Genomic DNA, 27221 nt, shown 5'->3' on the forward strand with positions numbered 1-27221 from the left:
AACCATATTGTAAACAGTTTCATAGTTTCTCACATGTCCACCAAGCAGCCCAATAATATCACTCTTAGGAATAAAGAAATATGAACATATGTCCTTCCAAACACTGTATTCAAATATTCATGGCAGCTTTATTCTTAATAGCTCAAAACCAGAACAATCCTAATCCACTTCAGGTGAATGTATAAACGACTTGTGATATTCCATGTCCTGGACAGTATTCGGCCATGAAAAGGAATGTACTTCTGAGATAAAGCAACAGCATGGCCGTACCTCCAAAATACTGTGCTAAGTGAAGAAAAGACCATTATTTTCTTATTCCATTTATATGAAATTTGTGAATAATTAAAATAGTCTAAAGAGGCAGAAATCAGAGCAGTGGCTACCTGTTGAGGAAGGGGAGGTTGGGGAAATTATCGCAGAAGGGCAGAAACTCTGGGCAAGTGACAGACTATATGTTAATTGGGGTAATTGTCAAATGTGAATTTACATTTTTAAAAAAAATTTCTAGAAGATTTTATATATTTATTTGAGAGAGAGAGAGAGTGTGTGTGTGTGGGGGGGGGAAGCCAGAGGGAGGGGGAGGGAGAGAATCTCAAGCAAACTCCACTGAGCACAGAGCCAAACACCGGTCTCAATCTCACAACCCAAATATATTGACCTGAACCTAAACCAAGAGTCCAACCTTTAACTGAGCCACCCCGGAGCCCGGGAGTGTATATTTTTTAAACATATCAAATGGGTGCATTTATTTTGTGTAAATTGTACCTCAATTAGGTTGAAGAAAAATTGCTCTGATAATAATGGCTCTGTATCTTAATTTTGGTTAAATAACTATTTTTTTTTTGTCTATGTTGAACTACAAGTAGAGTTGACAGCAGAGATCATAGTCTTACTCTCAAGGCTTGGGCCAGACTCCATTTTGCAATTTCCACAATAAAGAAAAAACAATTATAGAGTTTCCTAGTACTAATAATAACAGAATTAAGAGGATGGATAATATTGAGAGATACCCATTTACCTGGGCACCATTTGACCAGATGTTCTCAATCAGTCCTGGTAGGAACAATACCTCTTTTATTTTATTGAAAGGAAATTCATAGATATATCACTTAACTTCAATATAGTATTTAAAAACTCAATATAATGGCTTAACTATAAAAAAAAGGAAAAAAGTAATCTCTATAAAACGATGTACATCTCAATATGTAAATGCTTGGGTAAAACTTACATTTAGTAGTTTGCCTACGTTTAGTAGGCAACATAGAAGCCTGAACCGATTCACCATCAACGTGACAGGTGTGTATTGATACTGTCCAGGGACACTACCATGAACAGACTTGTGATCAATGATGTGATTTTCTGAGATGGCAAACACCTCCCGGTAAAGTTCAGAAACAAAGTATATGATTTCCTCAATTTATATAGTAGCTGCATCCTGGAAAACAAAAACTGCTAAATATTTTATGTGCAGTGAAGATTTAATTAGGCTTCAAATATAATCTAAGGTTTTTTACCTACATGAATGCCCAGTGGCCCATTCAGAAGTCCCTGGTTAGTAGGATTGCCACACCCCATATGGGACAATTAGCACTCGGACCTCACAGTATACTGATGTCATTAATACTCCCAATCACCGAATAAGCCCGCAGACATCCTTCAAGTCCCATAAAGACCTAGTAAGGAGTTTTCAAACACGATGGGAACCTCAGACCTTAAACAATCAAACAAAAAAACTAGCAAGGAGCTGTCATTGGAAGCTGGGGTGGCAGAAAAACTTGCAGAATTTCTGAGTTAAAGAGAAGCAATAGGGACTGAAGATACGAAATTTGGGGACTGGAAGGAAACGCTGGCTAAGGACTTTTATCTTATTTAAATAAAGGTCTGAGTAAACTGAAAGCCTTGCTCTTAACCTTTACATTGGTCATAAGCACTGCAGTGGAGCAAAGGAGATTTTTTTAATTTTGTCCCTCCTTTGTTGCCCTGCCAGCAATCTATCAAGCAAGCAGTAAGTCAGTGCCCTGGCCTGACTTGCAGAGGCCGGGGAACCGCCTTCCGCCCCCTGGTAACTTCACAGTCCCCCGGGGCCTTTGGGAAGGTCCTGTGTCTTGCCTTGGATCACCTGGGTCCACAATGCCCGCGCGCACACAGCTTTGCCAGGCCTTTCTCAGGAGGTACATAGACTCAGCTCCGGTCAAGTTCCCAGCTGTGCAGATTTCCCACAAATAATGCTTTCCATGTGTAGAGACTTTACAGATCACAAAGTGCTTTCGTATCAGTTACCTCCTTTAATTTAAAAGTAGTTCAGCTAACAGCTCAAACTAAGGAATGATCGCTTCTCGGAGGCAAGGGCGGCTATAGGAAAGGTCTGTTGCACCGAGGACCCTTTAAGGGCCTGTGCCTGGACGACGGCGGGATGAGGGCCTGGGAAAGGGGAGGGAGGGGGGAGTGTCCTCTTTCTCCCCCCACCCTCTGGCGGCTGCGGAGCCAGAGCCAGGGGGGGCTGTCTCCTCCTCTTAGCCGGCAGCTGCTGCTCATTCAGCTCACAAGCCTGGGCCAGGGGACTGGGCGGGAGCGTCTCCTCGGGCTCCTGAGAAGTGGATCCGCTCCGGGCCACCGCAATGCCAGGAGCGGCCCCCGTCCTCCTGGTCCTGCTGCTCAGCGGGAGTCTCGGGGGCGGCCGGGCGCAGCGGTCACAGCAGCAACAGCGGCAGCGGCAGCCCCAGACACATCAGCAGAGAGGTAAGTCGAGGAACGGGCTGCTTCCATCCTTTGCGGGGGCTGTGGCCCCTCACCGGCCCCTGCTTCCAACAGTCCGGGGCAGGGACCGATTTCTGGCTCTGTCCTCGGGTAGTTGGGGCGAGAGGAGCTAAGCCTGCTGCGAGTACACGTTCAACTCCATGAGTACACCGTGGTGGGTGTGTTGGGGGGATTGCTTACCTCCCCCAAAAGAACCTGAAGCGCTTTTCATTGTTCCTTGGTTGTGAGAGAACTTGCTATCGTGTTTACCTATTGCCAATTGATTTCTGAAATCTTCCGAAGAGGCAAACTTTTAATCAACTGAAAAATAAAAAGTTTTTCCAACTCAGATTCCATCCCTGCAGAGAAATGTTTCCCAAGATGTGGCTCATCTTGGAACTTTATGGAGGGCAGCTGATTCTTTCTTTCTTCTCTTTCTTCCCCTTTTTGAACAGTTTGTAAAGTAGTTAAGCGGATTTTTTCTTTCATTCCAATGGGACCTCCAGCCTCATCTTTTTCTGACTCACATCCTATCTTAGTTATCCTTTTTTTTTTTTTTATTATAGTGATATTTCTCCTCTGACTTAAATACAAAGACTTCTGTGTCGTGTTTACTTTAATCAAGACCACAGTGACCAGATACACACTTCAGGGACTTTGGAAAACGGTTTTATTTAGTGTAACTCAAACTATTCTCTTCAGAGTGCTGTAATGTTTATATGCATATAATTTCTGATACTCTTGGGAGTCTTTGAAGAATTATCATGAATTTTAAAAGAAGCACATGTACAGCGTTTTAAAACATAATTTATAATAGATCATTTCAGCAAACATTTTCATGAGTTGGAAAACCTGTATTAAAGTAAAAAATTTTTAAGGTTTGGTTTCAGATATCAAAATATTTACCCTAAGAGTATAGAATCTGGAGGTTAGCGCTTTTGAAAGTTTTGATGAAACTGAATCTAAGTTTTGAAATACATTTATCCCTCTTTTAGTTAACTGTAATAAAACTATGTCTAACCATTCTGAGAGTTCTTATAATCTAACATTTCTAGCAGTACTATTTTATCTTAAAAGGAGTAAAAAAATACTCTAATCTTCTTGCTACAATAATAACTTCTTGATTAAAATTCCTAGAATAAAAATGACCTTAAGTTCACTATATAACTTTTTTTCTTCTATTTTTGCTTTTCCTTCTCCGTGAGGTAAAATGGGGTCAATGTGGCTTAATTAATAGAATTTATGAGAGTGAGTTTGAGAATATCTCTGGCAGCTGATTTTTAAAAATACTGCTTTAAAATATTAGCCTTGCTTAGTTATGTGATATGTTTTAACAATACGTATTATTTTAATACTGTTAAGCAGCTGGGAGTAAAGAGAAGCCAGGAACACCAACTCTTCTGTTCGCTTGGAGTGGGGCAGAGGCTTAAAGCATGCAGAAGAGGGATCAAGTGGGTCCCTGAGAAATTTCCTAGTGTGCTGCCCACCCCCTTCATTCTCTCTCCTCCCTTGTCCCCTCTTTCTTTCTTCCTCTTCTCCTTTCCTTCTTCCTCCTCTCCTACTTCCCTCCTCTCCTCTTTCTTTCTCTCTCAGTCTCTTTCTCTCTCTGTTTTAACTGAGATAAAATTAACTCTGATTTCTATGGTCCAGGCACAAGCTGAGGTCAGTGAGGAAGGGAAAATTGATACTGCCATTCTGTTCCGAGATCATCTGAATGCTATATACAATAAGGAATTCTGTGCAAAATAGTTATAACACAGAATCTACTATATATAGACTGCTATCTTCTGCATCCTAGAATCTATTAATCTATTGTTATAGATCATTTGTAATATATTTCAAGATTGGCTCAGGGATAAATGGTTGAAACTTCTTAATATTAAAAGTATATATAAGGTATGTTTTATAAAACCTTAAATTTATTTAGTGTTTCATAATTTAAAAATGCCTTGTATACATTGGCTTATTTCACCTTCAACAAATATTATTCTTATTGGACAAATTTAAAACTGGAGACTTGGAGTAGTTGTAACTTAAATTCATGATAATAACTTAATTTTTAACAACTAAAAACAATTTTAGCGTTGTTTATGCTAAAGTTCTCTTTTTTTTGGTACTGAGATTTCTTTCCATTTATTGCGGAGGCCATGTTTTCTTTTTAATGTTGTTCTGTTAAAGTACACTCTCAGTGAAGATCATTGGATATGAGTGTGACTGACGAAGCTTTTGGCTATCAAAACCAAATTCTCTTTTCGATTATGCCAGTGTTGACCTTCTTGGCCAAGCACCGATTGTTTAGAATGAGTTCTTTTTTTCCCTTAGAGTATGGTGCCATTTTATTAAGAATATTGACAAGAAGCAATCATTCTTAAATGTCGTAATTGAGTTAGAAATTTAACCAGATTTTTTGTTTGTTTCTAATTTTTTCTTTAAAATCTTGTGTAGCTTCTCTAGCTCACTGAGTTGTATGAAATGAATAGCATCGATTCAGTAAGAACGAGATTCTAAGGAAATTTTTTAACTAGATATGACTGACAGAATAAAGTGACGTAGTCAAAGTGGGTCTGTGTTTCGGCAAGGCAGTAGATAAAATCTTTTCCTGATATTCTTTTGCATAATTCGTGGAAATGGAAATCTAATGGTAGGTAAATTGCAACTGATTGGAAGTTGTTTCCAAAGAATATCTCGTAGTGGTTTAAGGTCAGTTCGAAAAGAAGTCTCTGGGAATGTGAGAGGTTTCCTTACGTTCATTTGTCTCGGAGAGGGCTTGATGGAAACATAAAATCCAAGCTTATCAGAACTGTTGGTGGTCCAAAATTGATTCAGGTGGCTAAGCTGGTTAATAACAGATTCAGAAATTTTGAAGGTCTATATAGCCTGGACCATGAACAGAACCTGTGCAGAGCTGGTTTTGTTATTTGTATGCAGACGTTCAATAATTTCACTTGCCCTCTTCTGGAAATGTTTTGTTTCCATTATAAATACAGGATGTGTACAGAAACAGGAGGAGAAAGGGCAGTCTGAATTGCAGCAAGTTCACTGTGAACATATAGTGTGACATGGTGACAGAAATGTGAACTCAAAAAAAAACACAACTAGAAACAGAGAGAGCTGTTGTTTGAGAACACATTGGGGTGCTTCATAGACAAATGTAGGTCCATTCAGAGGAGGAAGAAGAGAGTAGTTAGGAGTCTGGAAAGATTTCCAGAGGATGACTATTTCAAGTGAAAACTATTAATTTGCAGAAAGAAAGACTTAGGAAATCAGAAGAGTTATCCTTGAATTTGGGGATGGCTGTTTTATGGAAGAGAGAATAAAGTGTGCTTTCTAAATCCTGAACTCAGATCCATAGAAGCATATGACAAAGGGGTAGGTTTGAATTAAATAAAATGAGAGGAAGCCTGATCCTTCTCCCTGCCCCTCTCCGTTCTGAGCTGTTCAGAAATTACTGGGTTGTGTTGGAGCACCTAGTTTCTGGAAATGTCCATGTGTGATCAGATGTGCCACCTGTCAAGGGATGAGTTAGGATGAAATAAATGCCTTTACAGAGACATAGTTAAAACTCATCAAGCCTCTAGTACTTTCTAAGCCCAAGATTCTAGTATTACAGTCTATTGTTTTTGGAATGCATACCTGCATTTGAACTTCTGACTTCTTAAAGATGTCAAGAAAATATGAATGTATGTAAATGTGTTTTTGGATGCCTTCTTGGATTTAAAATAAACACGTTTCAGATGATCCTCACTCATTTTTGGCAAGAAGACTTAAAATTTTCATATGGAATTTTTATATCACATTAATTGCATGGTTTTAAAACATCCTGTGCTATAAAATATGAGAATGCTTCATAAATTACCTAAGATTTATTGTAACCATAAACCTGGTATTAGTTTTTTGGTATCACTTTTGCTACATATGTAACTTTTGCACATATGTTGGCTTGGTCACTACAGACTGGCCTAATAGTTCAGTAAAAATGATTCATAACAGATAAAATGTAGCGCTGAGAATAAGAATATATTCAACATTAACAATTATACATATGGTAGAATTTTTTTTAAAGATATAAACTTTATATTATATATTTTATCTCACATATCAGTGTATACAAATTGCTGATTGATCTTATTCCTAAAACTTTTCTATCCTAGGATTTCATGCAAAGTTATGAACCGAATCCCCAACAGGGATTGCCAGGGATTATGAAAAAAACTGCGCGTGCCCTGCCAATTTGTCCTAAATTCACTTTTAACGATGGGATAACTGTCCCCTACACTGTAATGACCATCATTTTACGAATAATAACCAAAGAATTTATAACTCTTTGGGATATACCAACTATGACTCTGTAAGAAAAGCATGAGTCTATATTTTAATGGGAGAGATTTAGTTAAATTGGAAGAAGAATTTCTGAAGTAGTAAGACTTAGGTGTTTTTACACCATTCAAATATATTGCAATAACAATGACTCAAAATTGACTTTTTGGCAGATTTCACATATCGGTATTTTCTCAGTCCCCTTTTATTTAAAGCAGGTCATTGTCACTATTTTTCTGTTCATACATTTAATAAATAGTGATTTTTCATTGACAAAGACTATTGTGCTAGACTTTTCAACTTGGACCTTGGAGACCAGATTGTTGTTCTTCCTCTTTTTAATCCAAACAAATTCAGGATTAAGTGATAAAAATTCACTGAAACTTTTTTTGAGCTTTCACATCTTTCATAATCTGCTTTAGAATTATGAGGCCTGAATTCTGGGCCACAAGCAAAGAAGAATTAGCAGAAAAGGAGCAGCTAACCTCAAGCTAACCCATGCAGAGCAAGAATAGTGGGGTGGCTAGCTTAAATGCATGCTTGATCCCTGTCAGCATAACTATTCAGTAGGCTTCTGCTGTGTGAGTGGAGCATGGCTGGAAGTTTCCAAGCAGGGTAATAATAATAACAACAACAACAACAATAATAACAACCACCACCACCACCACGATACATGGTGACTCAAGGTCATCTGTGCAGGTTACAGTAGGTTCTTTTTTTTTTTTTTTTTTTTTTTTTTTTTTTTTTTTAACCAGCTGGAGACAAGGAAAAAGATCAGGAAGAAAGTGTTGTCAATGGTCAGACACATTGTTTAGGCTTCTAATCCAGAACATTGGGGTTTAGGATTTGTGTAGAGTCACGACTTTAGACTGGGTAGCTAGGCAGGAACTTAGGCAGAAGTCCAGTTACAGTGATGGAGAAAACAAAGCCGAGGTTAGAGAAAGACAAAATTAGATTGGCACATGGTTCTCAGGACTCTGTGTATACCAGACAGAAAGAGGACGAATTGTGGACTGTACCAATTGCTCTGATGGAGCTCAAAGGCCCGAGTCTGTGCAGGAAATTGGTGGGCATGGGATGATGTGTATTGGAGTTATGGTTAATGAATGAATGTGTTCAGTAAGTAAAACAGAAAAAAAAAAAATCCCTGCTCTTCTGGAGTTTATATTCTAGTTGGGGTGGAAATGGGGGGGGGGCAGAAATACGATGAATATATAGTGAGTAAGTAATATATGAAAACATATTTTTAGAATGTAGTGAGTGATGAGATTCTTGCACAAACAAATATACCAGGGTAAGAGGAGTCAGGAGGTCTAGGAATAGAGGTTGTTGCTATTTTAAATAGAGTGATAAAGGTTGACCTCATGGAGAAGGTCAAATCTGAGCAAACCCTTGAAGGTGAAGTGGGAGTGATTCATACAGATACCAGGTGAAAGAGCTAATAGCCCTAGTACAGGGAGCAGGTTTATAAAGGTCTACAGCTGGAGCACAATGAGAACGGTCAGGGAAGCAATGGGGAGCTGGATCATTGTAAAGAATTTGTCTTTTAGTCAGAGTGAGATGGATGGAATTGGAGAGTTTTGAGCAGAGTTGAATGAATGAAATAACAGTTAATATTTCTTTTCCCAAACAGGCTTTAATCCACAGGCCTAGACCAGTAATTCAGATGTATTAATTGAGATCCATTTCCTCCCCCAGATGTCCCATTCTTAGAGAATAGTTAAGGGACTCCATTCCAAAATATTACACCTCAGCAGTCTTATCACTGAGATAACACTCAGATGTGTTTTTATAAAACTTTTTTTTCTTTTCCTTTTTTCCTTTTGGCATCTCCGTCCTATTACGATTAAAAGAATTTTAGAATCGGGTGCCTGGTTGGCTTAGTCGGTTAAGCATCTGACTCTTGGTTTCAGCTGGGGTCATGATCTTTTGGTTGTGAGATTGAGCCCCTCCCCCCATCAAGCCCTGCAGAGTCTGCTTGAGGTTCTGTCTCGGGCTCCCCCAGCCTCATGCACATGCGCTCACTCGTGCTCCTTCTCTCAAATAAATAAATGTTAAAAAAAAAATTTCAGTACCTTAAAACAACTGCAGTGCAAGGAACTTTTGCATATCCTTTTATTTGCCCAGTGTTCTTAGAAATATGCCACAGATTTCTTTTTTTAAAAAGTATTTATTTATTAGAGAAAGCATGAGCAGGGGGGTGGGGCAGAGGGAGAGGGAGAAGCAGGCTTCCCACTGAGCAGGGAGCCCTATGTGGGGTTCAATTGGAGGACCCTGGGATCATGACCAAAGGCAGACGCTTAACAGACTGAGCCACCCAGGCGCCCCTAAGTCATAATTTCTTGGAGTAATTTTAACTAATGTGGATGTTAAAAACAAAAGTAAGTTGTTCACAGTCCCACATAAATATGTATACCTTGCAGTTCTCTTTTATTGTTCCTTTCAGTATCAGAGATAATGTTTAGATACTATTGTTAAAAAATGACAGAATGATGTATTGATCTGATGACTTCTTTTATAAAATGAACTTTGAAATGTTACCTATTTTTAGAATCAGAAACTTATTCTATGTTCTGTTTCAATTTTTATAACTTCTTTAAGGATCGCTCTAAATCTTGCAGTAACCCTTGGAGTAAAGTAATACAATTTTGGCCTGACTACATTCTATCATTTAGAACAAGAATTAGGTGGAGAAAATTGCAGTTTCTCTCTTTCTTTTCTTCCCTCCTTTCCACCCTCCTCCCTTCCTCCCTCCCTTCTTCCTTCTTCTTTTAGTATCCCGCTTGTGAATAAAATGTGGCTTTCAAAGAGATAATTCTAACAAATATAACTTTTAAGAAGATATATAAGGCAAAACTTTACTTAAATCTTACCAAAAGCCAGATAATTACAACCTAAATATAGTTTTGAGGCATAATGTAAATTTACATGGTGAGTTAAAGCTAGACATTTGCTTGTCAAAGATGTATAATATGGGTAATAAGTGTTTTTTTTTTCTTCTAGTCATCTTGAATATGGATTTTAACATGGAAATCTGATGCTGTTTGGTTTTTATTTGGACACGTGACTTTTAGAAAAAGATCATAGAGATAGTCTGTGAGGGGTCATTATACATACCACTGGCTTTCTGTGGCAGTCTTGATCTAGTTCAAATAGTGAGTTCATCTATGGAAATCAAGAATAACGAAGACCTGAGGAACTATTTAGTGCCTGGCACTTAGGAAAGGCACTTTGTGCCATGTTAACAAAGCCTTTCCATCTGAGGTCCTCTTAGTGGGCCACCAAGCTGTGCTTCTCTGCAGGACTGTTTGTATAACTGCATCTTGAGCGCCAGCGGCCTTATTGGTTTAACAGTATCTAGCACATTGCGGGCATTAACACATGTATTTACAGAGTAGAGCTGATTAGTAGGCTAATGTAATTATCCTCATTTTATAGAAGGAAAATAGATGTCTTGCACCTTGTCAAGGACAAACAAATTCCCATGCAAACTTTAGAATTAGAAATTACATGGATGGGGTACCTGGCCAGCTCAGTTGGAAAAGTGCACAATGCTTGATCTCAGGTTGTGGGCTTGAGCCCCAGGTTGGGTGTAGAGATTACTTAAATAAATTAAAAAAAAAAAAAAAGAAATTAGGGAATGTTCCTGCTCCTGATTTTTTAGATCCTACATTGTCATCTCTTTTAGTATCTTTTATAAAATACCTTGAAATAATCATATCTCCATTTCTGAGTTATGTTAGTAGTCTAGTTAGGTAGACAGAATCACTAGGTATTGTGTTGACTTTTAGAAAAAGATCATAGAGATAGTGTGTGAGGGGTCATTATACATACCACTGGCTTTCTGTGACAGTCTTTAATGGTTGGAGTGACAGTCCCACATTGTGGGACTGTGCTGTCTTTAATGGTCTTTTTCGTTTAGACGCACATAAACACACACAACCATGCAGAAACACGCCCACACTACTTAAAATTTTGCATACATGTAAAAATATTTGTCAAATTTTAGTCTTTAAATTCTTAGAATTTGGATTACTGGACACTGGACTATAAGAAAGTATTAATTGAGTATGGCTTTCCTGAAGTCGCCTTACATAAATAACGTCAGTGGGCTAGAAACATAATGGTATTCATTATATAATGAATGCTTTAAAAAAGGGAAGTCTATATATATTTCAGTGAATGAAAAGAACAAGAACCAAGCATGTATACCTGACTCAGAGAAGAGTTAATCTCAAAATTCCTTTTGAAAAAAGTAGAACACTGGCATTTCTGTAAAAAGATCTAACAAGTTCAATCTGAAATTGAACGTCTCTGTTAGAAAATTTTGCAGACTTCCTACAAGGTAGGCAGGCGTATGTATGGCACCAATGAGTGCGTATGTGTGTACCATTTAGAGCTAAGAACTTACACTACCTAATTAATGTATTTAGTATATTTCTATTAGTACATTTAATATACTAAGATATTTACCTATTTGATTTATTTTCTTAAATCAGATTTTCAGCTCTATAAAACAAATCTAGAATAAGGGAATCTAAGAATTAAATTTACAGAAAAATCTAGTTGCCTTTGATAAATGATTATGAACCACAGAATAAATTATAAATAGGATCATTATATTTTTTAGTCCAGTAGCTATACTATTAAAACTCTAAGGTGTAATACCTTTTAAGTTGCTTGCAACATATACAGTTTATTCTAAAGGGGAAATAAGGTTAGTAGAGTTTGCCACATTGAGTATATTTTTTCTAAAGCCTGTATAGCTACCACAATTTTCTGGCTTATTGCCTGCTATGCCTTTTTCAATTACTGAATGAGGCAGAAAGTACGAAACAGAACATGAAGTAGAACAGTTGTTATTTCAGGGAGCTACTTTATCTCATTGGTTTGTTGTGAGGAGTATATAAAACAATGAATATAAAACATGGGGCATCTATTAGGGCCTCAAAAACTGTGAGTTTCCAAAATGCTTCAAGAAAACTGAATTAAGTTTAAAAACTGTCTTGGTGTCAAGAGATTCTGGCTTAAAACAGCACTTTTTCTCCAACACTGTGATATACCAAACTCAGCTGAGGCCGTGTATGAAGGAATTTACTTATATACTGGAAAACACAAATGTATGAATTCAGTTTTAATTGGAATTTCTGTTGTAGTGTTTTGCTATTCTGAACTTTATAGCTTAGGTTGCAAAAAAATACCTATCAAGATATACCTCTTTGTACCTTCAATTTTCATATGCATTCCTCTGCTTTGGAGAGAACTTTGAATAGTAGAAAAAGTGTCTTTGGCAAGATGGCAAGAATGGGATTCATTGTCCTGTTACGCCTCTTTTATTAAGATGAAAAACCCTGGTCAATGGAGTTTAAATTTCCAATCGAAGTAGAATTAAATTAGATAATACATGTGAAAATACTTGGCAGCTAATCAGTAAATATTAGCTCCTCTTTTTCTTTATTGCTTGATCATAAAGCTCAAAAATGATATTCGCAGTATATATGACAATACTTTTGCTTAAGAAGAGTGAAACATTCTAGAAGCTTCTTTGAGTAGGCCCTAAAAGACTATAGATGGCAAGCTATGTCTTTGAAGAGATGGAAGAATTCTACCAAGGTCACACAACAAGTCAGTAACAGAGATAAGAAGAAACACAAGGTCCTATAATTAGCTAATAGTGATGTTGGTAGCTCAATGTGAGAGGTGATTTAGACATGTAACAGGATGGAAATTTTAGCAATGCTTTGTGGCTATTTATATTTCAAATATGATATAAGTAACATTTTTTCCTAGGAATCTCTAATTTTTGGACATACATTTATTAGGGATTGATAAACTATGTTTTTAAAGAAGGGTTTTAATATGTGATAGGTAAGAAAAATGTGTGGCACATAGTAAGTGCTCTGTAAAGATTAGTTATTATTTTCAGCCTATGAACCACGTGTCCTCACTGGCATCTGCCTGAGTAGAGAGGATAATTCAGCAAGTTTGATACACAACAAAAGTTAATTTCAGGATGGTCTTCAATTGGAAGTCTAATTGGATTATAGAAAAGCTCTCAAAATAGACCCTCCTTATTTGGACTCTTTCTATTCACTAAGGTTAAAAAAAAAAAGTCTTGGAACACATTATTTAATACCAGCCTAGATTGGGAAAATTTTTAGTGTGTCTTCCTGCATATTAAATCTAGTGGTAAAATTCTAAAAAACCAAAGCCAAAACCAAATACTACCTCAGGAAATCACATAACCTCAACAGATCTCTAGGGAGACCTCCTTTTTTAGATTTGGGAATATCAGAATTTGAAAAAGCTTCAGACAAAAACATTTCCCATAGGCCCTTTTGCTCTTCAAACAGTTTCAGTCATGCTCAATGTGTATACAGCCATTCAGTTTTTCAATCTGCATATTAGAAAAATAACTGGATTTGCAATTAGAACTCTGGGTACAAGTTTTGCCTCCAGCTCTTCTGAAAGATGTCACAAGTCATCTAACTATGAAGTTCAAGTCTCCATCCAAAAAAGAAAAGAAAAGAAAAGAAAATATAATGTTCAATGGAGGTGTTATAATAGTTAATTAAAATGTGCAAAACAAATAATATTAATAATTCTCTTCATTATTATAATAAATCACAGGTTTTCCAAAGACATTGATGGTTAATGAAGTTCTGCTTCACTCACTTTCTTTGATTTTTTTTTCTTCCCAATGGCTCTTAATGTATTTAGTTCTTCTGTATTGAGAATCATGACACATCTTCCTATCTTCCTTCTTTCCTTCCTTTTTTTTTTTTTTTTTTTTTTTTTTGCTATATACCTCCAGGTAACAGAAAAAGTTAATTCATATAGAAGGGAAATATTTTAAAGTGCATATCCTGTCATTATTGATTTTGCACATAGCCATAGATACACTTTATATGTAGACAATGATACATTTAAAAATTCTTTGGGGTGCCTGGGTGGCTCAGTCAGTTAAGCATCTGCCTTCAGCTCAGGTCATGATCCCTAGGTCCTGGGATCGAGCCTGCATTGGGCTCCCTGCTCAGCTGGGAGCCTGCTTTTTCCCTCTGCCCCTCCCTTTGCTCGTGCTTTTTTTCTCTCTCACACACATGCTCTCTCTCAAATAAATAAATAAATAAAATCCTTAAAAAAAATTCTTCAAAATACTTTTTCTTTTTTTTTAAAAGATTTTATTTATTTATTCGACAGAGAGAGAGACAGCCAGCGAGAGAGGGAACACAAGCAGGGGGAGTGGGAGAGGAAGAAGCAGGCTCATAGCAGAAGAGCCTGATGTGGGGCTCGATCCCATCAGGCTGGGATCACGCCCTGAGCCGAAGGCAGACGCTTAACCGCTGTGCCACCCAGGTGCCCCCAAAATATTTTTTCATTCTTGTGTAAGATAGTTTTTGTCAGCTTTCAAGAACTGATTTTATCCGTAGGGTTCCTGACCTGGTGCTACCTAAGAGGTATGGAGAGAGCAGTGCTGTCCTACAGTTCATTATCCTTTTAGGGTTTGAAATCTTTATATTTTTGGACAAAACATAGCCCTCTGAGGCCATTTTCCATATCCTAGGATATCCATATATATATTTTTAAATTAACCCATGAGTGTGTTTGGGTTATTCTAATTCCATGGATTAAGTTAAATTTGGTTCAAGTATGTAATGAATCTAGCCTGTTAATGATTTTCAACTATGTACTAAGTTGAAAGACCACCCATATTCAGACAAACTTCATGAACTGTTGCTATTGCAGAAAGCTAGAAAGGCATTTAACCAGTTAGTTTCTCTTTTAAGATTTTAAGCTTTTTAATAATTAGAAATTAATAACATAAGTTACATACTGATAGGATTATTTGTCTCTTATTTTTAGCTACTGCTTTATCTCTAGTCTCTAGTCTGGCACATGGTGGGCATTTAATTAAATAATTGTAAAATGAATGAAGAAGCCACTCTTTGGTTAGACCCGAAAGGTGTCTTTTTAAATATGTTACATGTACTATTTTTCTTAATGCTTTTATATGTTAATATTTTTATTAGTTATAAATTTCCACAAATACTGAAACACAGTGGCACAGATACAGGGCATTGTTATCAATGACACTTAAGTGACAAGTATATTTCAGAAGTATTTTAGAATACTTTGTCTTGCTTTTAAGGTGTATTTTTTCCTCTAAGGATATTCTGCTAAGAGCTGAGGAACTTTTAAGCTTTGATGAGGACTGAATATTTCTTGGCTTAGAACTTTTCTGATGTGAGGACAGGACTTAAATTGCATAAAATTAAAGTGGCCATTAAGATGTAAGTTCTACTTCAACAAATGGTATTTGGAAAAACTGGTCAGCTACATGCAAAAGAATGAAACTGGATGACTTTCTTAATACTGTACACAGAAACGCAAAGTGGATTAAAGACCTAAATGTGAGACCTGAAACCATCAAAATCCTAGAAGAGAACAGGGGCAGTAATTTCTTCAACATTGGCTGTAGCAACATTTTTCTAGATACGAGTCCTGAGGCAGGGAAAATAAAAGCAAAAATAAACTATTGGGACTACATAAAAATAAAAAGCTTCTGCACACTGAAGGAAACAATCATGAAAACAAAAAGGCAACCTGAATGAGAGGAGATATTTGCAAATGACTTGTCCAATAAAGGGTTAGTATCCAAAATATATAAAGAACTTATACAACTCAATGCCCCAAAACCAAGTAATCCAATTTAAGAATGGGCAGATGACATGAACAGACATTTCTCCAAAGAAGGCATACAGATGATCAGCGGACACATGAAGAGGTGCTCAACATCATTTATCATGGGGGACATGCAAATCAAAACTACAATGAGATATCACTTTGCACCTATCAGAATGGCTAAAATCAAAAACACAAGAAACACAAAGTGTTGGAGAAGATGAGGAGAAAAAGGAACCCTCTTGCACTATTGAGGGGAATGCAAACTGGTACCGCCGCTATGCAAAATAGTATGGAGTTTCCTCAGAAAGTTAAAAATAGAACTGCCCTGTGATCCAGTAATTGCACTACTGGGTATTTACCCCCAAAATACAAAACCAATAATTTAAAGGGTACATGTACCCTATGTACATGTTTGAGAAAAAGAAAAAGAGACAAACCAAGAAGCACTCTTAGCTATAGAGGACAAACCGGTGGTTACCAGAAGGGAGGTGGATGAGGGATAGATGAAATAGGTAATGGAGATTAAAGAGTACACTTGTGATGAGCACTGGGCAAAGAATGGAATTTCTAAAACACCATATAGCATACCTGGAACTAAAATAACTCTGTATGTTAACTATACTGGAATTAAAATAAAACCTTAATACAATAAAAAAATTATTTCCTAAAAATGATGTAAGTTCTAGGGATAGAATACAGATAACTCACATAGGGAGACTTGATTAGCATCTGTTTCCATTTTTCTTTGTTTCCTCTTAGATAACACTGAAGTCCTTTATATTTTAGGGGGGAAAAAAGCTTTTAAAAAACTATTCACCAGGCCTCCACAATATGTCAAATAATGCGTGTACGGTACCCTCAGATTAGGTTTCTTTCTTGGAGTTATTAACAGTCAAAATGGTGACATACCTAGAATTAATAAAAGAGATTTATAGTCCAAGAAACTTGGTATTCTTATTTTAGGAATGGAAATCTAAGGTGAGGTAGGGCAGATTTTGTGAGTACTTTATCCTTATTGTATAGGACAGAGCCTGGCATGTAGATTGGTCACAATAAGAATCGAATGATGGAATAACAGAAGAAGAGCTAACTTTCAGGAGGGAACACATACTGGTAGGTTTTGGGGGGAAAAATGGAGATAGTTAAGATATGATGCTATCAGAAGTAAGCAGTTAAAATTTCTACTCAAGTACAGAAAAGAAAAACAAAGATAGAATTTACTAAGATATGGAGGAAAGGTGTAAGATCGTGGAATGCTAAAACACTATGTTATAATTAAATGTTTAAATATAAATGATGCTTCTAGAAGTTTACCTCCTCTCATTTTCAATATATCATAAAAACTAATATTTAGGGCTCCCCACTTGTTTCTTTTGCAACTCCTCCAAATTTTACATGCTCATTACTTGGAAAGAATCCTCTCAACTTTTTCTAGATTAGTCCATCTTTTGTGAAAAAGATAATTCTCTCCCACTGTGCCTTTACTAAGCTGTTGGAGCCATCAAGAAACTTTCCTTTTTCCTTAGCACATCCTACTCTTGAATGCCTACCTCTTCTTTTTCTACTTTTAAAATGGAATTAACAGTTCATTTCCCCCTGGTCCTCTCTGATGAATTCCCTTATGTCTGATCATTTCTGTTATGGTAGCCTCCCAGATCATTATAGTGTAAAAAGTTGTCATCATATCATTTACTTGAATTCTTGTTTTTCTCATGTGTTTATGTGCTGAAAGTATGGGACAGGTGGAGTTTGTGTTGAAATCATGTTTTCGTTTTTAATACCAATTGCCGCACCTTGGGATTGAATTCTATGTGAACTCACTCGTCCACGCCAACATTTTCAAATGGGAATTTACTTAAAGATCGTAGGACTGTGGCATGCTCTTTAATTTTTATTCTCTTGGTATGTGTTCCTCATGGATAAAGAGACAGTAAAGTGATTGAAAAGATAATATGAATCAATTAATGAAGAAGCAGTCAACTATAGAATTATCATATTAGCAAATTTCTTTCAAGTTAAATACTCCACCTAACCTGGGAATTAATATTAAGCACTTTTTGTGTTCAGAGATCAGCTAATATAACTTTTAGTTAGAGCAGATCCTATAAAGTAAATGTCTGAATTTAAGTAACTACATAACATAGTTATCATGATTTCCATGGAGAGAGAAAATCAAATCCTATCTGATGGTCTTAATTACAGCCTCCTTCCCACCATGCCACTATCATATGCTTTACATTTGTGTAGCATCTGGCGTCTAGGATGTGTTATCATCATTTCTCTGCCTCTACACAAAGCTTTTGAGTATAGTGTATAAATGTGTATACTCCCACGGTTGGAGGAAAGGGGAATAAATACTTAAAATGGATGACTGGCCTATTAAATAGAAGAAAAGATAGACCCAGAATCCCACATTTTCTAAATCCCAGCCACGCATTTCACTTCTATATAAATTCTTGTTCTAATATGGAATGTAGCACTTTTTTTTAAAGGGAGAAAGCTAATATGAAAACTGTAGCATTATGATAATATTTATGGGTGGTAAGGGTATGATTTTTGAAAATGAAATCTACAAATAATCTATGACATGTCATTTTTTTTTATTTAGTCCAGAAATGCTGTTTGCTCATGTTCTCCAGAGGAAAACATAAATTTATCTGTGTAGTTAAGATAATTACTTACTCCTTCCTCTATTTAATTGATGTGTTTAATTCATTTTTACATTCCATTCATAAATATGACCAAACACAAATTAGAATGTGCATATTGTATTGTTTTATATTAGCACGCATATTTTCTGTCTTTCATGGTAGCTTTGTGTATGGTTTCATATATTAGGGAATTATAAATTGAATTTATTATAATTTGCTTAGTAAAATATTGATGTTAAAGTCTAATGTTATTTTGAATATTGCTTTGAGGGATATGGGAGACTCACAATGAAATCATCATTTCACCAAGATTTCTTTCTAATAAGTCATTCACCATTACTGGAATTGTATTTTGTGCATTATATTCCATTGACGTAATTTTAAACTTCCATTCTACTTCACTATAAATGGAATTTCATTATATCTGACTCCACAATAAGTGGGTTACAGTATCGTTGACATTTAGTAGAATTACAGATCTTAGTGTCTTTTTATACTCTGCATTAGAATGTATTATGTACGCTTTCAATTCTGTTTCAAAGAGACTACTATTGATTTACATAGTTGTATAAGAAGAGTTCTGTGAAACTCCATCGCTTGATTTCGTGGTGTTTTTTTTCTTTTCCTCTGAAATCACTTGAAAATATTTTTTAGTGTGTTTGCAACTGTTGGATAAAAATGAGATAAAACTTAGGGATTATAAATATGCTTGTGCAAGTTTTTTCTTTTCTTCCTAGCAGTAAGTAGGTCTTTATGAAGTCTTGGTGGATCTTAACCTGTAGCTTTCTCTTGCAACTTTCTTTTATTCTATACTTTATTATGAAAGCCCTTGTAGAAAATTAAGTGTTTTACATAGTGCTTAGAATGCCTTTCTCTTTTAAAGAGTGAAATGAAAATATTTCTTTTGTCTCAAGCTCAGGGGAAAAGGCCTGGTGGGAATAAGCTCTTTTATCTGGAAATTTGTTTGGGGGATTTAATGGCAGGGCTGCTGCTGCGGAGGCTGGGGAAGGAGGGCGTCTGGGTTGAAGGAGGTGACAGAGACAAGGGAGTTCAGTACTAAGAGGGTGCACACTGGGATCTCCTCATCTCTCCCCAGATCTCAGAAGTAGGCATCCAGCTGCAGGTAATCCCTTTTTTGGCTCAGAGGGGCCCTTAGAGGACCAGACCCAAAGGGGGAAATTACCCTAGAATAGTCAAAAACTTGAGTTCTAGAAGCATTTCTAAGGTCTGAGACCCAGGAATGAACAATGCCTGGGCCACATCTACTCTGTCCCCTTCGGTAGCAGGAACATTTAAATTCATCCAGGTCAAGATCACCCAGTAGGTCTGTGCTTGAACCTTACCACTCCTTCCCCTCTTTCTCTTCTTCCTGCTCTTTTCTGTTCGGGGAGAAAAGGGTCACAGAGTTAGTAACTACCTCGAAATATAGCTTTGTATTTCATGATTATGCCACCCACAGTTTTAGTTTTTCAGCTTGGTTTGGGGGCATCCTGTTTGTAACTTACAGTAACAGATTTGGAATAGAAATGCCCTTGACAACAGTCTTAATGAGCATTTTTAATTCCACAATAAAGTAATTCAGAGAATTGTTTCCTTTGTATCTATCTCCCAAGATAAGAGTATCTGGAGGCCAAATTTCCTGCTGAGTTCTTGAGCATTATTGCCGGGTCCGAAACTAGGCATTTTAACATGAAACATGTTGTTCTGCATCTGGAAGCCAGAATATAATAAGCATTGTTAATTTAGTTAAAGAAAAAGACAGCTGTTTAAGATTAGCCTTCTTGCGTATGTGTGGGAGTTAACAGAATAATGTCTCTTTCTCAAGATGTATATGTTTTTCTTCTTATATGCAAATTTTAATTCATGAAGGTATTAAGGAGCCAAATGAAATAATAAACCATTTTATAATTTTCGTTGGAAATTAGTTGACCAGTACTCATCTGAATGGCAATATAAAGCCCTGGTAACCAGATAATTTTGAAAATCTTCTAAGCTATATGCCTTATATTCTGGGTCATAGTCTCCTATAGTATAAACTACTAAGCCAGATAAAGCAACTCTATTTCCAAGATCTGCCCTCATGGTAACTATTATTTAAAGCCCTGGCCTCATTGATGCCTTTCAGTGAAAGCACTGCTGTATTCCGAAATATGTATTTTGGTAATTATCTAGGTTATGCACATTTCTGTAGGTGTATGTAATGAGATTTCTTTGGGAAATATGGTTTGTATCAGTCTATAGCCGAGGAAATCAGAACTGCCCGGATCGTAAGATATTTACATAACGACATAAAGTCACCAGGTCTTTTTTTAAAACAACTTTTTCAAGTATAACTTACATACACTAGAATTCCCATGGAAGTATAGGGATCGATAACTTTGTCAAATGCATATGCCCATGTAACTATCACTTTGATCAAGAAATAGAACAACTCTACTTTCTCAGAAAGGCCCCACTTGCTCTTTGCAGTCTCCTCCTACCCCCACAACCTCTTATCTGATAAGTTTCATCTGTTCTAGAAATTCCTCTATATGAATCATTGACGATGTACTTCTTTGTGTCTGGTTTTTTTCTCTCAGCCTAATGTCTGTAAAAATCATCCATGCTTTTGTTCATATGTTTTGTTCTTTTTAATTGCCAAGAGTTTCCAATGTATGAATGGATCTCAATTTTTAATTTAGATGTTGATGACATTCAGACAGTTTCCAGTTTTTAGATATTATGTGTGAATTTGTTATATGCAGTTATGTACATTTCTTTCTATGAACATATGTTTTTATTTCTCATATTTATCAAGGAGTGGAATTCCTGAGTTGCATGGTAAATACACATTTAATTTTATAAGGAAAGGGAAAATATTTTTCTAAAGAGGTCGTATCATTTTACTTTCTCAAAACAAAGTCATGATCTTGATCTAGTGATAACAAACCAAGTGTAAATGTTGGGCCAGCTAATTCTGGGTTGAGGAATGATACTATAATTGATCATTTTTTCTTTCTGCTCCTTTCCTTCTCTTTTAGAGAACTACAAAAAATAAGGATTAAAGAGCTTGCTCTATATGGGAAGATTTTATTCTTTAAAAGGGTTTATGGCAGATTTAAGATTTCTTTTTCTTTTCTTTTTTTTTTTTTTTAAAGATTTTGTTTATTTGACAGAGTGAGGGAGAGCAGCAGAGAAAGAGGGGTAAGCAGGCTCCCTGCTTTGCAGGGAGCCTGATTCAGGGCTCGAACCCAGAATCCGGGGATCATGACCCGAGCCAAAGGCAGAAGCTTAACTGACTGAGCCACCCAGGCACCCCTAGATTTAAGATTACTATAAAAATTTTACATAGACATAGGAGACAACAAATATACTTTGTTCAACTTTTAAAGCTGGATATTAGTTATTTGTTAGCTAATTGTTTTACAGTATTATGATCATGGGTAAAGCAATAATAATGTGAAAAGAAAAATTCCAATTTATTTATTAGATAAGAATGTGTTGAACATATACTATGATCATGTAAGAAAAGGTTTTCTAAACTGTACATACAGAGATAAGCAAGACATAATTTTTTTCCCTATAAGAATTGTGTAAGTAGAAAACAAAGTAAATGTTTATATACAAGGAGATTAATAAAAGCAGCATATAAATGGAAAAGGCTTCAATAAATTATTAAAAATGTGTTTTAGATTCTCAGGGAAGTGGAGACAATTTCACAGAAATGGTAAATTTGGCTGAACCTAACAGAAGGGAAGGATATTTTTTAACCATGTTATTTTTTATTAAAGTATAATTGACATACAATATGTTAGTTTCAGGTGTACAAAATTGTGATTCAACAATTCTTTAAATTATGCAGTGCTTACCATAATAAGTGCAGTTACCATCTGTCATCATACATAGTTATTACAGTCTGACTGACTATATTCTCTATGCTGTATTTTACTCTCCATTACTTATTTTATGACTGAAAGTTTGTGCCTCTTAACCCCCTTCACTTATGTTGCCCATCCTGCCACCCCCTTCCTCTGGCAACCACCAATTTGTTCTCTGTATTTATGAGTCTGCTTCTGGTTTTTTTGTTTGCTTATTTGCTCATTTATTTGTTTATAGATTCCACAAATAGCTGAAATCAAATGGTATTTGTCTTTGACTTATTTCACTTAGCAGAATATGCTCTAGGTCCATCCATGTTGCTGAGAATGACAAGATTGTTTTCAATTTTACGGTTGAGTAATATTTCATTGTATGTACATTGTGTGTATATTTTCTTTATTATTCATCTATTGATGGACACTCGGGTTGTTTTTTCTGAGCAAATACCCATCAGTGGAATTATTGAATTTTTTTTTTAATGTTTTTGAAGAACTACAACACTGTTATCCATAGTGGCTGCACCAATTTACATTCCCACCAACAGTGCACCAGGGTTCCCTTTTCTCCACATCCATACCAACACTTTTTATTTTTTGTCTGATACTAGCTTTTTTGACTGGTGTGAGGCAATATTTCATTGTGGTTTTTATTTGCATTTCCCTGATGATTAGTGATGTTGAACATCTTTTCATGTGTCAGTGGGCCATTGGTATGTCTTCTTTGGAAAAATGTCTTTTCGGATTCTTTTCTCATTTTTAATGGAATTTTTTTTTCTTTTTTCTGGGTGTTGAGTCATCTGAGTTCTTTATGTGTTTTGGATATTAACCCCTTATGGGATATATAATTTGCAAATATCTTCTTCCATTTAGTAGGTTGCCTTTTTGTATTGTCGATGGTTTTGCTTGCTGTGCAAAAGCTTTTTATGTTGATGTAGTCCCAATAGTTTAGTTTTGCTTTTGTTTCCATTGCCTGAAGAGACCCAGCCCCCCCCCCCAAAATGTTGGCCAGCGTCCAAGAGATTACTTTTCTTTTAAGATTTTTGTGGTTTCAGGTCTTACATTTAATTGTTAATCCATTTAAGTTTATTTTTGTGTATGGTGTGAGAAGGTGGTCCAGTTCCATTCTATTGCATATAGATGTCCAGTTTTCCCAGCACCATTTATTGAAGAGACTATCTTTTCCCCATTGTATATCCCTGCCTCCTTTGTCATAGATTAATTGGCCATATAAGCATGAGTTTATTTCTGGGCTCTATATTGTGTTCTATTGATCTGTGAGTCTGTTTTGATCCAGTACCATACCATTTTGGTAACTTAGCTTTGTAGTATACTTAAAATCTGGGATTGTATTAGTTTGTTCTTCTTTCTCAAGGTTGCTTTGGCTATTTGGGGTCTTTTGTGGTTTATATAAATTTTTGGATTATATTTTCTATTTCTGTGAAAAGCACTGTTATTTTAATAGAGGTTGCATTGACTCTGTAGATTGCTTTGGGTATTATGGACATTCTAATGATATTAAATCTTCTAATCTATGAGCATGGTATATGTTTCCATTTGTGTCATGTTCAATTTCTTTCACCAATGTCTTGAAGTTTTCAGTGCATAGGTCTTTCACCTTGGTTAAATTTATCCCTAGGTATTTTATTATTTTGATGAAATTGTAAATGAGATTCTTTTTTAAATTTCTTTTTCTGTTACTTCATTTTTAATGTATAGAAATGCAACAAATTTCTTTATATTAATTTTGTATACTGCAACTTTACTGAATTGATTTATTCTAATAATTTTTTGGTGGAGTTGCTAGGGTTTTCTATATACAGTGTTTTGTCATATGTAAATAGTGTTTTACTTTTTTTTTTTTTATCACTTTGTATGTCTTCTATTTCTTTTTCTTGTCTGATTGCTGTAGCTGGGACTTCGAGTACTATGTTGAATAAAAGTGGCAAGAATAGGCCACTTATTTCTGATCTTGTTTTTGATCATGGAAGAAAAGCTTTCAGCTTTTCACCATCAAGTAAGATGTTAACTGTGGGTTTGTCATATGTGGCCTTTATTATGTTGAGGTATATTTCCTCTAAACTCACTATGTTGGTAGGAGAGAAGAATTTTGATGGGTAGATATGTAAAAGAACAGTGCAGGAGAGAAAGTGTGGGCTGTGGGTATGGCTGATCACAGAAGCAGGTAAGTTAAAACAGGGTTGGTGAACTGGGAGAAGAAAGGATTAAGTTTAGGCTTACTATTAGTAAAGAAAGGCTAGTTTATGATGAGAGAAGGGAAGGTCAAAATTAAATTTTGAAAATTTATCCTTCTGAAAGATTATGAAAACTAAAGTGGGGTTGCCTAGTGAGTTATCAAAAGGAAATGCAGAGAATAATCATTGGCTTTGATGAAGTTTGGAAGCTGTGAGAAAGGCCGTCACCATGTTAGCATTTTTCAGTAGCTGGAGACCTTTTATTTTTTAAGGATTTATTTATTTATTTTAGAGAGCACTTGTGCATGAGTGGGGGGAGGGGCAGAGGGAGAGGGATGGAGAGAGAGGGAGAGTCTCAAGCTGACTCTCCACTGAGCACAGAGGCCACCAGGGGGCTCAATTTAGCAACCGTGAGATTATGACCTGAGCTGAAATTGGATGCTCAACCCGCTGAGCCACCCAGGTGCCCCAGTAGCTGGAGACTTTTTTAACTTTCAAATTTCATATTTTCAGTAACTTTTCTAATTTGATTACTTCAGCCAGAGAACAAGCTACTGTATCACTGATTTAACCAATTATTACAATGATTTACTTCACTGGTGTACTTTTTCTCCAAATAAGACACATTTGTGTGAAAAAGTTAGTTTTACTCCCTGGGATTCCTAACTTTTTATACTGGATGTACATCCATATAAACTTGAGGTATCTCTTTACTTGTTATTTAAATGACACTACTAATTTGGCTATACATATTAAGTAGAGCTTTACAAATACAAAATGCCTTTTAAAATTGTGTACTTGTATAGCAATATAGTGACTAAAGCTAGTGCTCCCTTTGGAATTTGATTTGTGGGCATTGTCTACACTATATTTTATAACTGCAGTATTAAAGCGATCAGAGTTAAGTCCCCAGAGCAGATTAGAGGTGCTTATTAACAATAAAATATAGTCAAAATATACCAGGCATAAACATATTTTTGTGTAATGGAATTACCTCAGCATATTGTTAATCTAAATTAAATGAGTTTATAATTGAGGTTTGTGTGCAAGAAAAGAGAAAATTTATCTGTTAAGCAGACTATCTATGTTTTTTTTTTTTTTTAAAGATTTTATTTATTTATTCGACAGAGATAGAGACAGCCAGCGAGAGAGGGAACACAAGCAGGGGGAGTGGGAGAGGAAGAAGCAGGCTCATAGCGGAGGAGCCTGATGTGGGGCTCGATCCCATAACGCCGGGATCACGCCCTGAGCCGAAGGCAGACGCTCAACCGCTGTGCCACCCAGGCGCCCCAGCAGACTATCTATGTTTTTAATATCACAAAGTCTTATATATCTTCTGAGAGTAAGTGCGGATGCCATTAAATGCAGTTGTCCTCTTCTGCTGTGAGTACAAATATACGGCAAACCTAGCCCCAAATTTAGAGAAATAAAAAGGGATTGTGGGGAAATGGAAGAGAAAAAAAATTAGAAGAGAAGAGGAACTAACTAACTTTCTCATCCTTTTCCCCCCAAGGTTGTTAACCAAAATAATTTCTGACTTTAATAGTGGACAAATAGGAAGGGAGCCCTGTATGGCTCAAGTTTTGATTGAGTTGTTTAACTCTCAGGACTCCTTAAAGCCACATGGATTGGAGATGCTATATTAATTTGACCTTTCGAATCAATGGTTTGTGCTCATTGGCTTCCAAGTGTAAACAGGGAGATACATGGTGCATATATAGTGTTTGGGTGCATTTGATTTTGCACTAGAAAATATTTACATGTTTGTTAGAAAATTGGAAGTTGAAATTAGCAAATAAAATGTGAAGTGAGCAAAAAAGAAATACTACTTATGATAAGAGCTGACCTGTATAATTTAACTGTGTAATCCTCCAATATATATACGTAATATTTGCTTCAGTTCAGTATAGCTTCTGGCCCCAGTACATCCCCGTCTCAAGGATGCCTAGTTTTGAAATAGCTGTGCTCATCTCAGAGAAGAATTTGCTTCATTTCTAATTTGTTTTATTTGTTTTGATTTTAAAGATGTACTACCTAAGTGGACAACAAAGTCAGGTTCTTGAACGCCTCCATGTAGAGGAATCTTAAGATAATACTTTTACTTGAGAGTTAAGGTGAATATAGCAGATTCTCGGAAACAAACAGAATCGAATATGGGTTAGTCATTTTTTGAGTTCATTACTATCGAATCTAAATATGTTTTCATTTATAATGTCTAAAATGCGTTCTTAACTTTGGTAGGATATTCATTTTGCATAGGATTTTACAAATCTCTAAATTCAGTAGGAAACTCATTATATGTGGTATTTTTCAAATTAAAAACAATTTTTTTTTTTACTATAAACAACAAAAACATTTCCCCCCAAATGTTTTTATGTCTTGTGTAAATTATTGATTTGGAGTAACAGAACACTTGAAACAACGAGTTAGACCCGTTTATGAACAGGGTGGTGGTGTGTTGCTAGACCCTATTCTGTGGTAGAGATAAGGCTGAGATGGGAGGATAGTCTAATTTGAAATGCTTTGCTTCACATGGAACTTTTCCTGAATGCCGTTGCTATGTATTCAATATTTGGCCAAGTGCTGAAAATCAACATCTATTTGCTTTTGTCAAAACATTTTGTAAACATTCCACTCAGACTCACATGAAGAAGACAGAAAGGATAATGGGAAAAAAAAAAAACACATTGGTTTTCTTAAAAAACCTACAAAAACACATACGTACATACATACATACATATTTCCCATATTTCCTCTCTTTTAATTGCTCATCTGCTTTTTAG

At 36.0% G+C, this 27221-nt stretch overlaps 1 protein-coding gene across 1 annotated transcript in view; it reads left to right on the forward strand.

Moving 5' to 3' along the window:
• The first annotated feature begins 2618 nt into the window (after positions 1 to 2618).
• LAMA2 (laminin subunit alpha 2) overlaps positions 2619 to 27221 on the forward strand; it is a 601373-nt gene continuing 576770 nt past the window's right edge. Inside the window, exon 1 of the mRNA XM_040627485.1 lies at positions 2619 to 2739. Coding sequence (XP_040483419.1) covers positions 2619 to 2739 — 121 coding nt within the window. The remainder of the gene's footprint in view (positions 2740 to 27221) is intronic.

The sequence above is a fragment of the Ursus maritimus genome, unplaced genomic scaffold (assembly GCF_017311325.1).
Source record: "Ursus maritimus isolate PB19 unplaced genomic scaffold, ASM1731132v1 scaffold_13, whole genome shotgun sequence".
NCBI lineage: Eukaryota > Metazoa > Chordata > Mammalia > Carnivora > Ursidae > Ursus > Ursus maritimus.